This window comes from Zalophus californianus, chromosome 13 (genome assembly GCF_009762305.2).
Source record: "Zalophus californianus isolate mZalCal1 chromosome 13, mZalCal1.pri.v2, whole genome shotgun sequence".
NCBI classification, from domain to species: domain Eukaryota; kingdom Metazoa; phylum Chordata; class Mammalia; order Carnivora; family Otariidae; genus Zalophus; species Zalophus californianus.
In genome coordinates, this window is record NC_045607.1 from 53,663,014 (window position 1) to 53,676,883 (window position 13,870).

Here is a 13,870-nt window from a genome sequence, read left to right on the forward strand (position 1 = left end):
GATGTAGCGTCAAAGGAACTCTCATTCACGGCTGGTGGGAATGCAAAATTGTACAGCTACTTTGGGAGACAGTTTGGCAATTTCTTACAAAACTAAACATACTTTGACCATGAATCCAGCAATCAGTCTCCTTAGTATCTACCCAAAGGAGCTGAAAACTTATGTCTGCATGTGGATGTTTACAGCAGCTTTATTTATAAGTGCCAAAACTTCTAAGCGACCAAGATATCCTTCAATAGGTGAATGGATAAATAAACTGTGGTACATCTAGACAAATGGAATATTATTTAGTGCTAAAAAGAAATGAACTCTCAAGCCATGAAAAGCCATGGAGTGACTTTAAATGTGTATTACTGAGTGAAAGACACTAATCTGAAAATGTGTCATGCTGTATGATTCCAAGCATATGACATTCTGGAAAGGGCAAAACTGTGGGGACGGTGAGAAGATAAGTGATTGCCGGGGAATGGGGTGTAGGGATGAATAGGTGGAGCACAGAGGATTTTCAGGATAGTGAGAAAACTTTGTATGATATCATAATGATGGATACATGTCTTTATACATTTGTCCAAACCCATAGAATGTACATCACCAAGAAGGAACTATAACATAAACTATGGATTGTTGGGTGATTATGTGTCAACAGAAGTTCATCAGTTCATCAGGGGGAGGTTAAGCATGCATGGGGCAAGGGATACGTGGGCAATTTCTGTACCTTCTCTTCAATTTTGTTGCCAACCTAAAACTGCTTTAAAAAGTCTTAATTAGAAAACAGTAAACATAAATTAGCTTGTGACTATAGCGTATTCTGAAAAACAAGTTTATTTAGACTTTTACATCCAAAGGCATGCTTAGCTAACATTTTAGCACAGGGTGAAGCTATTTCCTTCAGTAGACTAAGGAATTTATAATTAAGAGATGTTCTGGTAAGGTATCTATTCATAAATGCCAAATGGTTAATTTTGAGAACTGGGGAACTGCCCAATATAAATCAACGAGAGTGAAGGAATATGACTTTTATAAATTAAGTTGCATTTTATTTCTAATGAGTTTGGCTGTCACTGCAACCCAGACAGACTTTGTGTTCAAGGGTGCATGTCAAAACATTGTAGCTTTAGTATGTGATTTGTTTTTCCTCTTGGTAATTTTCATTTACGTCCTTGAGTGGCTGGTTGTCTGCAGGAGTCAGTATATTAAACTTTTCGTGGGTTTAACATGGAACACACCCTTTCTTCTCTCGGAGCTGGCATATTGCCCTGAATGGTTTTCAAATTTCCTTTAAAAACAGATATGTAAATGCAGTACTTAGGATGTGAAAGGGATTTAACATGAAGGATGCTTACATATGGTATACAGAGTTCAAATTTTCGTGCCTTTTATCTCTGCCTTTTTGTCACGTCCTTTAGCTGCTCTGCGGTGTGTCCATCTTTAACTTAACCCTGATGCAGCCAATCCTTCTGCTCAGACCTCTGCACAGACTCAGAAGGACCGAGACCCTGGCTGGTGATGGCCGCCAGGATGTGCACAGGCCCTGACTCCGCAAGGCTGGCCCCATCTGTAGGCAGGCCGCTGAAGGCCCTGCCTCTGCAAGCCTGGCCCCATTTGCGGGCAGGCTGCTGAAGGCCTTGACTCTGCAAGCCTGGCCCCATCTGTAGGCAGGCCGCTGAAGGATCTTCACTGCCTAGTTGCTTCTTTGTAAATTCAGCCTTTGGCATATGAGCGAGGTAGGGATTGGAACCAGTTTGTGAGAATCAGCCTGTTGTGTGTCAGATGGCAGGGATGGGGATGGGGTCTGTGTGTGTGAGTGAAAGAAATACAGCGCTAGCCCTTATCCACTTTGACCCAACAGCATTCTCACAAACACAGAAGGACCCTATTTTTCAGCTACTTACTTGACATAAAAATGTCCTGCTTTCTGAGCTTTTACCAAAAAGCCCAATGTGGACCAAGGGCAGTAATCGTACTGAAAGTAGCTAACAAAAATCCAGTGCTCACTCTCCATAGTGAGCTCTGTGCAGCACCTCATTTGATTCTTTAGCTGTGAAGTGAAGACGGTACTAGCTGGACTTTATAAATGAGGTGGCCCGCAGCCGAGAGAGGTGGATACCCACAACACGGCAGAACCTTTCCTCCAACCCAAGCTGTTAAATCCCCCAAGCTCGTTTACTTAAATAAAATGCCAGTTTGCATCCCATGGATAAAACAGGAATCTGCTAATTTTGTTTATGCAAAAATGCAAAGATTTCCCTCCCACCCCAATCTCTGCAAGTGAAAGGTATTGTTTAGGAAGACAGGCCATGTGTTTTGGGGCATTCCATATGTCCCTGGGATATACATGGCTTTACAGAGTCCCTTTTGTGAGTGCTTTGTTCCTGTGCTAGATAGCTCGGTGATCAAAATAGCCTGAAATTGTGCTAGTGTGAGCTCTTTTTATATCATGTCTTCGATGTGTGAGGAGTCATGCCTTGGGCGTGCTGGTCCATACTTGTTCACAGACCTCAGAGAATTGCTGCTTTCTCTTTAAGTTAATGGGGTGTCTGATCATTGCCATGATTATCATACCTTCATATTTTAGAAGCTAGAATTCATAAATTTAAGATAGTTTTTTCAATTTCTATAACTGTGTTAAACTTACATGTAACTGTTAAGTTAAAAAATATTTTTTTAAGTACTTTTAAATTTTGGTTTCCTCTTGTGAGCTGAGTTTAGGTCTCTGGCACCAAGCACCTGACTCTTCGCAGTTATATTTGAATGGGGCCAAAGATGACTTCCTTAAATCCTTTTACACATTCTAGGAAAATCTTGCCGAGGGACTGAGAACCGAGGTCATCATTCTGCTTTTATGGAAGTACCAAAGCAACCTAGATTTTTGTGTCTCTCTTGGGTTCTTTGAGCTATGAGTCTTTCCTGAACATCTCAGAGCAATTACTGTGGACATAGGATTTTCCTTAATGTAATTTTATTTGTTTTTAATAGAGGAAATGCATGCCGAAATCTGTTATGCCGAGTGTCTCCTACAGAAAGCAGCACTCACGTTTGTGCAGGTAATAAATGTTTGGCTTCGAATCAGTACGCCGGGGAAGCCTGCCAGTGCCACACAGAAAAAATGGGGCTCATTCTATGTCAGTGCTTCAGTTCTTTTGACTTAGATTTGTAATGGAAGATACTTGTTGTTCTGATAAACTTTGACTGAAAAATGACCCCAGGGAGCTTTGTTCCTACTCAAATGCACTTGGAGTCTGTTCCAAATTTCAGTCTATTGGGAACCCACTGCCTTATAAATTTATGAACTGTTTTGCAACTACTGCACCGAATTTCTGGATGCTTCTCTGTATGAGAAGTGGGATTATCCCTCTTTGCATTTGCTAGTGGTAGAGGCTACAGGCCCGGGCCAAAGAGGCATTTTCATCCTTGGCCATTCCCTTCTTACACCAGATGATTCAGCAAAGCTCAGGTATGCATGCTTTGAGTGCCAAGCTTTTCATATACACTTCAGATTTTATTTTTGCCCCTCTTTCTATTCTCATGCCCCTTTCTTGCTTTTATTTCTTCCTTTGGAAGAGCAGATTTAAAAAGTCATTAAACCAAACCATGAATAGCTTTCTTTAAGGGAAATTTTAATTTTACGTCTAGGAACTGTTATAACCAGCGCCTTGCGTGACATTGTATCTTCCAATGCTTCTAAAAAAACGTGGATTTTAACATCATGTCCCCGTGGGTGGTGGTGATGGATACATTGGGGGTAGAGGTAGGGTCAAGATTGTAAGGGAGCAAAAATGCAATTGTAAAATTGAAAATCTTCCTCAATCACAATGTTTTACGTTGTATTGAGAGTTGCTTTCCTTTTTTTTTTTTTCTTGGAGATTGACTTCTTAGGTTGGATTCCGGTTTAGTAAAATTGAACCAATCTGGTCTATGACCCTGTTTCCTAAAACCCTATGTATTATGAAGTCTGGTTGAAAACCTCATTCTTACTGCCTCGGGAAACATAATGCTAGTCATGGAGGCCCTCCGGTTTTTCTGATGTGTTTTCCAAATGGGGATTTGACAGTCAAATCTGGGATTTGAAATCTTATTTTATATGTGGGGACTTGTAATTAAACATCTGGGAGATATCCAAGACTCCTCCCTCTTCCTCATGCCTCCATATCCATTTAATGCTCACGTTTCTTTTACCTTGTGAGGATTTAGCAGCGCCATCTCTTCCTTCTTGAGTGTTCTAGTGGGGGTGTTTTTCAGCTCTTCTCCAGAGGGCACAGCGACCTAGTGACCCTCTGGCTCTAATTTCTTAGCCTCCAGCTCATTGTCCGTTGTGCAGCTGAGCGCCCTCTCAGGGATGAGACCCTCACCCCCTCACGGCTGTGCTTCAGCTCTGAGTCCCTCTCACGGACGATGGCAGTGGTCCCGTATCAGAATATCAGCAAGGGGGGGAGGCTTTTTCAAACTAAACTGGTATCTTCTCCCACATTCCCTCCTCCCCTCTTACCCCACGGGAAGAGGTAGCTTTCTTACTCCTTCGTTCTGTCTTTGTGGGAACTTTGTGGCAGCGCTGACTTACCTAAGCACAGATGGCCAAGCATGCCATGATCGTTAATGCTTCCTTGCCTTTCCTTCCGCTTGAGTATTCCCTGGCTCGCAAGGTTCGCATCTGCTTTGCCTTCCTTCATCTGGCCACTTCCCAATCATTTTTTGTGCCTTAAGCCCCGATGCTTCCAGGAAGCTTCTGTGGACCTCTCCATGTCACCCCCTCCCCTGCTCTGAGCTCTCCTCACCTCCTGTGCATATCTCCTTCTGTGTGCATGACTCCAGCCCTTAGCACCTTGTATTGCTTTTGACTGATGTTGCATTCAGATGCCTGGTGTAAAATAGGCATTCAGTAAATGTTTGGTGAATCATGAAACGAAATATTATTATTTGAGGCAGATTTTAATGTGATTTTGGAAATTCTTTCCTGGCCAATCTTGGAACTTGTGTAATCATAAGATTCCTTAAATAAGACGATAAACATTTAAGTTGTGTAGTGAATTTTGTATTTATTGATTCTTAGAATAATTTAAATGGTAAAGATTTAATATTTAATGAAATTTGTAAGCTAAAGTAAATTTTCCTCTTGCTTTAGAAGGATGCTGAAGTGCCCAGGAAATAAATACCAGAGCATCTCTCCATTATCAATAGATTAGAAAAATATTCTCCTTGGAAATGTGAAATATGGGACTGTCTCCATTAAGCACTGTTAGATTAACTTCTTTTGAGCAGGTTTTGATATAATTTATTAAGAGATTCTCTTGGAATCCTAGAATGCTGACCCTGAAAATGATACTCATTTAGGCCCTCTGCCTCAACTTTGTGGTTGATGACCATCGGGCAAAGAAAAGTGAAATGATTTTTTTTTTCTGCAAAACAAAACTGCATATTGTGACGATCAGTTTAGAATCCAGATCAGTAATTTTTGTTCTAGAAATGTATATGAGTGAAATTTACAGTGTTAAATAGACTGAATGCTGAAGTACCCTGCAAAAGAAGAACCATCATCCCATTTACTGGAGTGTGATGGACTGGAAAGTCCTTAGAGCATATCCTTAAATCACCCATTTTGGATTCTTTTGAACCCAGAAGAAAATTGCGTATTAGATGATGTTTTTCACAGTAGATTTGGACTAACATATTTGGCCACTAAGTGGTAAGGGTTACTTCCTTAATTACTTGCTTGAAGTAATGCAGAGATTTTTAAAATGTGTTCTTTTTATTGCCATCTAAGTTGGAAGGAAAATTACAGAAGAGCATTTCAAATGTAAAGCAAGAAGAATGTTTTAATTTAAAAATTATGTCCTCAAAAGATAGTGTTTTGTTCTCATCACACAAATACATAACTGTACAGTGTAAGAATCTTTTGCTAAGTGATCTAATTATTTAACTGAATTGTTTGCAGGATGAAAATATGATCAACTTCATCAAGGGTGGACTCAAAATTAGGACAAGTTACCAAATATATAAGTAAGTTAAAAATTAAGATCTTGTTTTTAAATGATTCTTATATTCTGTCCAGTTCGTACTTCAAAATTCTCATGAAGTATGACTAGGTTTTATTTGCTGTTGGTAAGAATGCACTTGATTTTTTGGCTTACTGTGTATGTATTCAGTGCTATAGGACAACAGAATTTAAGTTTAAATGCAATCTTGAAAAAAATAGCTGAAAAAAAGCTACCGACATAATTTCTAATTACATAATCTTAGTTTCTCTCTCCTAAAATCAATTTATATATTTAAAATTATAGGTATGTCTTTGGTCCAGACTCTAGAGCAACACTGCTTGATAGAATTTTCTGCAGTGATTCAAAGGTGGACCACGGTGTTGTCTGTATCTTTTATATCCTTACTGATTTTTATCTAGTTGCTCTATCATTTGCTCACAGAGTTCAAAATCTCCAACTTTGATTCTGAGATCACCCATTTCTCTCTCTTTAGTTCTGTCAGTGTTTGCATTGTATATTTAGAGCCTCTGTTATTAGGTTTATATATATTTTAATTATTTTATCTTCCTAATGAATTAACTTTTTTATCATTATGAAATGTCTCTACTTAACTCCTTATAAGAAATATTTGTCTTGAAGTCTGTTTTTAATATAGCTACTCATTCATTTTTATAATTAGTGGTAAGTGTAGCATGACATATATTCTTATACTTTAAACCTATCTTTGTTTTTATATTTTAATTGCAGTTCTTATAGATGTTTATAGTTGGGTCTTGCTTTTTTATTCAGTATAACAAATGATACGTTTGCACTTGCAGCCACCATTTTTCTTGTTCTCTCGCCTCATTTGGTTTTCTCACTTCTTTTTTGCCTTTTATTGCATTACTAAAATTTAAAAAATATATATATATTCTAATGTAATCAATCACTCTATTGATTTCTAAGCTTACCTCTTCAATTTTTTTAAAGGTCACTCTAGTGATTATAATATCCTTCTTAACTTACCCAGTCAACTTAGAGTTAATATTGTACTATTGCCCATAAAATGTAAGAACTTTGTGAATATATAGTTTCATTGACCACTTGTCTTTTATACTATTCTTATGACAGTACACTTACATATATTATAAGACCCACAATGCAGTGTCAAATTTTTTTCATAAAGATTTATTTATTTGAGAGAGAGAGAGTGAGAGCATGTGTGGTGCGCCCAAGCATGGGGGGAGGGGCAGAGGGAGAGAATCTTCAAGCAGACTCCCCCCGGAGCACAGTGCCCAACTTGGGGCTCAGTCTCATGACCCATGAGGTCACTACCTGAGCCAAAACCAAGAGTCGGACACTTGACCAACTGAGCCACCCAGTCGCCCCAACAATAGGACTGTGGCTTTCTGTATTGGTTCTAGGCATCCCACGTTGAGTGGATTCGAGAGTATTTTCAGCTGACTAGCCATGTAAATGTAAAGTCCGTGTGAGAGATGTTCCCATCTTTCACAGTTCAGCTCTTCTCCAGTTTCTTACTACTTTTTGTTTTCACTTTCCAGTGCCTGAAAATGCATTTTAAATATATATTTAAATTCCAAAGTTATAATTGTTATCTGTGGGAAGGTTAATCTAATATAAGCTATAGTATGTGTGTCATTATTAGAAGCAGATCCCCATTAGTGAGAGCAGAACCAAGATTTAGTATTTTAAGAGATAATTTTACCCAAGGTGATTTTATAAAATTATATTCCATTCAAAATCATGGAGGTAGGGGGCAGTTTTGGGAAATTGACCAATTGTTTTTAGTTTTCCTCTTGAAATACCTTTTTTTTTTTAAAGTTTTTTTTTTTTCTTTTTCTTTTGACAGAGAGAGAGAGAGAGAGCGCATACACAAGCAGAGGGTGTAGGAGAGGGAGAAGCAGGCTCCCTGCTGAGCAAGGAGCCCAATGCAGGGCTCAATCTCAGGACCCTGGGTTCATGACCTGAGCCAAAGGCAGACGCTTAACTGGCTGAGCCACACAGGCGCCCCTCTTGAAATACTTTTTAGATGATAAGGATGCCTGGGTGGCTTAGTCGGTTAAATATCTGCCTTCGGCTCTGGTCATGATCCCAGAGTCCTGGGATCGAGTCCTGCATTGGGCTCCCTGCTGCGTGGCAAACCTGCCTCTCCCTCTGCCTCTGCTTCCCTCCCTCTCTCTCTCTCTCTCTCTGTCTCTCATGAATAAATAAATAAAATTTTTGAGAAAACAAATACTTTCAGATGATTTAAAAGGATGTTAAAGAGCTAATTGCTTTTCTAGTCATCAAAACTTAAAAACTGTAATGAATTCAAGTAGACTTAAAATGGTACAAACCTATCAGTGTGTGCATGCATGTACTTTTGTACATACACACAGACATTTACTTGGGAATTAAAAATATGTGAAATTCCTATGTATACATAGGTCTCTTTCAAAATAGTGGGAAAAATACTTTTTGGGAAAATTGGTTCTTCATTCTGGAAAAAGAAAGCATGAAAATAAATTCCATGTATATTTAATATTAAAAATTTTTTTAAAGGCGCCTGGGTAGCTCAGTTGGTTAAGCGACTGCCTTCAGCTCAGGTCATGATCCTGGAGTCCTGGGATTGAGTCCCGCATGGGGCTCCCTGCTCAGCAGAGAGCCTGCTTCTCCCTCTGACCCTCCCCCCCTCAAGCTCTCTCTCTCATTCTCTCTCTCTCTCATTTATTTTTGTGTGAGAGAAGAGAGCACACGTGAGCAGGAGGGGTAGAGGGAAGAGGAGAGAGAGAGAGAGAATCCCTGGCCGACTGTGCTGAGCAGAGCTCAACACAGGGCTCAGTCTCACAACCCTGAGATCATGACCTGAGTTGAAACCAGGAGTTGGATGCTTAACTGACTGAGCCACCCAGGCTTCTCTAATATTAAAATATTTTTCAAAGGGTAGTAGTGAAAACATAAGGAAAATTTTTTTATAGCCTAAAGCACAAAAGCCTTTAAACTTTTATTTAAATTTTTTTCACTTTGAAATAACTTCAGGATTTTCACAAAGAATTTTTATATATTCTTCATCCAGAGTCACAAATGTTAACATCTTATAGAACCACAGTAATAATTATTAAAACCAAGAAACTAACATTGATATGGTATTATCAATTACTCCACTGATTTTACTCTGATTTCTCTAATTGTCCCACTAATGTCCTTTTTCTGGCTCAGAATTGAATTCAGGGTTGGGGATGTTGCATTTAGTTATGTTTCTTCACTCTTTTTTAATCTGGAAGTGTCCCTCAGTCTTTCTTTATTTTTATAATCTTGACATTTTTGAAGTATACTGGGCAGTTATTTTGTAGAATGTCTCTCAGCGGGGACTAATCTAATCTAATGTTTCTTCATGATTACATCCAGATTTCGCATCTATGGCAAGAATACCATACAAGTGATATTGTGTCTTTCTGTAGTGTATCGTATCAGCAGATACATGATGTCAATTTCAGAAGCCTTTTTGAGTGTGACAAAATCAGGAACCATAAAAGACTGACTTGACCAAATAAACATTTCAGTTTTTGTCAGGGCAAAATATACCATAATAAAAAATACAAATGGAAATGTGATACAAATGATTCAGGGAAAATGACAGTGTGAGGAGCTCATAAGTTGGTGGGAATCTAAATTGATAAGAGTTTTCCTGAAGGATGTTCTGACAGTATGTATCAAAATTAAGAAAGTGTATCACCTTTGATCTCAGAAGTCCCTTTTCTAGGAATTTATCCTAAGGATAGTTGTGATAGATTAACTATAATTACAGTACTTGATGTAGGAAAAGTACTTGATGAATGTACAAGCACACTTTTAGCAACATTGTTTATAATATGGAAAATTTGGAAACAATGTAAATATTTAACAATGGAATTTGGTTAAATAAATTATTCCATAGAATAAGATAATACGCACTTGTTAAAAATAAGGTAGCTCTCATGCATTTTCATGGAAAAATCATCAATATAACTTATAGGACAGTATATACTATATAATCCCATTTGTGGTTTTTAAAGATTGGATTCTTACTAAAGCATAAAACCACCTAGAAGGTTATGTACCAGGCTGTTAACAGTGACTATCTCTCTGCATGATAGTCATGCAGGGGCACTTATGCTGTCTCCATGTTATTTGAAAATTTTGTAACAATCATCTATTATCAGAAAATAGAACATTTATCACCCAGCCACCCCCATCCCTCCCACCCCCCACCACTCCAGCAACCCTCAGTTTGTTTCCTGCGATTAAGAATTCCTCATATCAGTGAGGTCATATTGAATCACAGACCTGTACCTCTGAAACAAATAGTACATTATATGTTAAAAAAAAAAAAAGAAGAAGAAGATAGCAGGAGGGGAAGAATGAAGGGGGGGAATCAGAGGGGGAGATGAACCATGAGAGACTGTGGACTCTGAAAAACAAACTGAGGCTTCTGGGGGGGAAGGCGGTGCGGGGATGGGTTAGCCTGGTGATGGGTATTAAAGAGGGCACGTTCTGCTTGGAGCACTGGGTGTTATACGCAAACAATGAATCATGGAACACTGCATCAAAAACTAATGTTGTAATGTATGATGATTAACATAACATAATAATAAAAAAATAGAACGTTTATATTTTGACTAAAAAAGAATTCTAAAAAAAAGAAAAGATTTCTGAAAATCATTTCTATCTCCTGCCATCCTATTGATATTTTCATGTTTGCATTCTTAATGCATGCATATGAGCATATATAATTATCTTTTTATGTAATGAAATCATATACTTCATGTCATTTTGAAATTTCCTTTTTCACTTCATGTCACAAAAATTTAGGTCATCAAATGCTTTTAGTTCATCATGGGTTTTAATGGCTACATAGCATTCTATTATGTGGGTACACCACACGTGTGTATGTATAAATATATGCACTCATGTGACTCTTCTTAATTTCCCGTTGTTGCCTATTTAGTTTGTTTATACATTTTCATTATAAATAGTAATACAGTATCTCTCCTTACAGGTAAGTTTTGTGTTTATCCATGCTATTTCCTTAGAATAAAATTGGATTTATTGGGTCAAAAGTACATCTGTGTTTAAGATTTTTGATATATATTGCAAAATTATTCTGAAAAATAATTGGGTTGGCAAACTTTTTCTTAAAGGGCTAGATGGTAAATATGTTTGGCTTGTGGGTCATAAGATCTCTGTTGCAACTACTTAACTCTATTTGGAGTATAAATAGCCATAGACAATAAATGAATGAATGAGCATGCTTATGTCCCCATAATTTGCCAATCTCCATACTATAACTACCTTTTACCAAAGTAGATGAATATGTCTGTTTGTTCTTTCCTTTGCCAGCACTGGTTTTCCATTAAAAAAATTAAAATAATGCTTTATTATCACAAAAGTGGCATATATATTTAGGAATGTAGGTGAGCAGCTATTAACATGCATACTCCATATTCTTTTCACACAGTGATAATGGCTGCAAAACCTTAGTATATATTACTTCAGAATTTTTTCTATCCAAATCTAAAGATATATGTTCTTTTTAATGTGCATACTCTTTTGTAACCTGCTTTTTTCAGTTAGTGTTCTTTACTTTTCCATGTCAATAAATCTTCATTTCATGTAATACTTAGTCTATCTTCACATTATCCTGGTTGGCCCCAAATTTCTCTTACTGCTGGTATGTCTATACCAGGATGCAACACAAGACTGTCTACTGCATCCCCTTTTTATGTCCATTTAATATCTTTTATTCTAGAACAGTCTCTATATTCATGATGGTTGTTGAAAAGCCCGAGCCAGTTGTCCTGCAGAATATCCCATGGATTTGTGTGATGGCTTTCTTGACTTTTCATTTAGCTTGTTCTTTGTCTTAGTTAGTTCAAGCTGTCGTAACAGAATACTACAGACAGGGTGGCTTAAAGAACAGAATTTTATTTTCTCACAGTTCTGGAGGTTGGAAGTCTAAGATCAGGGTACCAGCATGATCAGCTTCTGGAGAGAGCTCTCTTTCAGGCTTGCAGACAGATAACTACCTTCTCACTCAGCCGTTATAGGGCCAAGAGAGAGATGCTCTCTCTTTCTCTTCTGAGGTCACCCGTCTTTTCAGATTAGGACCTTACCCTTAATTACCTCCTAAAAATCCCTATCTTCATCTATCCTCACACTGGGGCTTAGAGCTTCAACATATGAATTTGGAGGCGGGCATAATTAATTCAGTCCATAGCATTCTTCTAGCGCTTAATATTTCCTATAAGCTGGCAATTAGATCTGTAGGCTTACTGGATTCAGGTTAAATAAATTTGGCTAGACTACATCATAAATGAAGTTGTACGCTTTATAATTATATTACAAAAGGTGATACATAACGTCTGGTTATTTCTTACTGCCTTTAAAATATATATTTGTCAATTTGGTAAGCAGTTCCTGTTCGTTACCAAGTTTTATCTCTTTGTCATTGTTTTAATTTGCATTTCTCTGATTAAGTATTTGCCTTTTGAAGATGTGAAGGGAAGGGGGGAAATGCACAGAAAAGAAATTAAAATGAGAAATCGGAAAGATTTGCTTGGATGGAGTAGAAAGAAGAAAGACAAATGGTGCAGTTTGATGGAATTTGCTGTCCTCTTTCAGCCTTTCCTACTGGCAAGCTCTAAGTTATTTGGTCTATTTGAGATCATGGCCATCCCACTGAAATTCACATCTTTTTGGCAGCAGCTCCTCAGGTACTTGGCAGAAGGTAGGGTTGCTCAAGCGTGCACAGCAACCAAGAGACGGAGCACCCCTGAGAAGTCTTCTGTGAGACTTTGCTGGAAAGCTGTGAGGTCACAGTTCTGTGGTCCTGGGGCTCTGGAGTCCTGCGTGCTGATGTTCGAACCCTGTCTCGTTTCAGCCCAGAAAAACTGGTCCTGATAAACCAGGCAGAAATGGGTGTGTCAGTTTTTCCTTAATGACTATTACCCGAGTTGCCTTTAAGGTTAAACTCAGCACAGCCGCCTCCACTGAAAAATCCCTGAGCATTTTGGCTAATGACATTTATCTTACAGCGTGTCAGTGTGAAATTTGACTTCACAGTAATTTTCAGAGCCATAGTAAAACTTACGCAATAACTTTTGTCTTCAATCCAGAGAATGTCTTTCTATCCTGCATGTAATTCAGAAGAACAAAGTTGAACAGCAGTTCTTCTATGAGTTTGAAGGGGGTGTCAAGCTTGGAATTGGTGCCTTTAATTTGGTAAGTAAATAATTGTAAAGCTGCCAGAAGCCTTTTTAAAAGAACCTAAGGTTGGCACCTGGGTGGCTCAGTCATTAAGCGTCTGCCTTCGGCTCAGGTCATGGTCCCGGGGTCCTGGGATCGAGCCCTGCATCGGGCTCCTTGCTCTGCAGGGAGCCTGCTTCTTCTCCCTCTCCCACTCCCCCTGCTTGTGGTCCCTCTCTCGCTGTGTCTCTCTCTCTGTCAAATAAATAAATAAAATCTTTAAAAAAAAATAAAAAATAAAAGAACCTAAGGTTTCCAGTGCCTTCTCTACTGTGTGTGAACCTTTACCTGGGTTTGGTTGACAAGTCGCTAGAGTGGGATCAGTTTTTTTTGTGTTGTGACCCAGTGGTGACTTTGGCCAGTATGCGTTGTAAAGTTCTGCACATGCTCAGAGTAGGTTTGGATTGTACAAGAGGAGAAGCATGCATCACTCTGCATGGACTAGCAACATACTTGGTAATAAGGAGCTTGGAATCCGGTTCCATTTCCACCTCAGAAATATTGTTGCTTTAGCAATGGCGGCTCTGGAATTGAAAATGGGTGAGGCAGTAGCCATATAGCTTGAGGCATGATTTTGATGCTGTGAGGGCGACAAAGAGTTTGAGTAGATATTTGTCAAATTGTAATATGTTATT

At 38.5% G+C, this 13,870-nt stretch overlaps 1 protein-coding gene across 5 annotated transcripts in view; it reads left to right on the forward strand.

Moving 5' to 3' along the window:
- TTC39B (tetratricopeptide repeat domain 39B) overlaps positions 1-13,870 on the forward strand; it is a 119,128-nt gene that overhangs the window by 76,555 nt on the left and 28,703 nt on the right. For all 5 annotated transcript variants that reach the window (XM_027616133.1, XM_027616134.1, XM_027616135.1 and 2 more), the window contains 3 exons: positions 2,977-3,044; positions 5,930-5,994; positions 13,106-13,211. In XM_027616133.1, the coding sequence (XP_027471934.1) occupies positions 2,977-3,044; positions 5,930-5,994; positions 13,106-13,211 (239 nt within the window). The remainder of the gene's footprint in view (positions 1-2,976; positions 3,045-5,929; positions 5,995-13,105; positions 13,212-13,870) is intronic.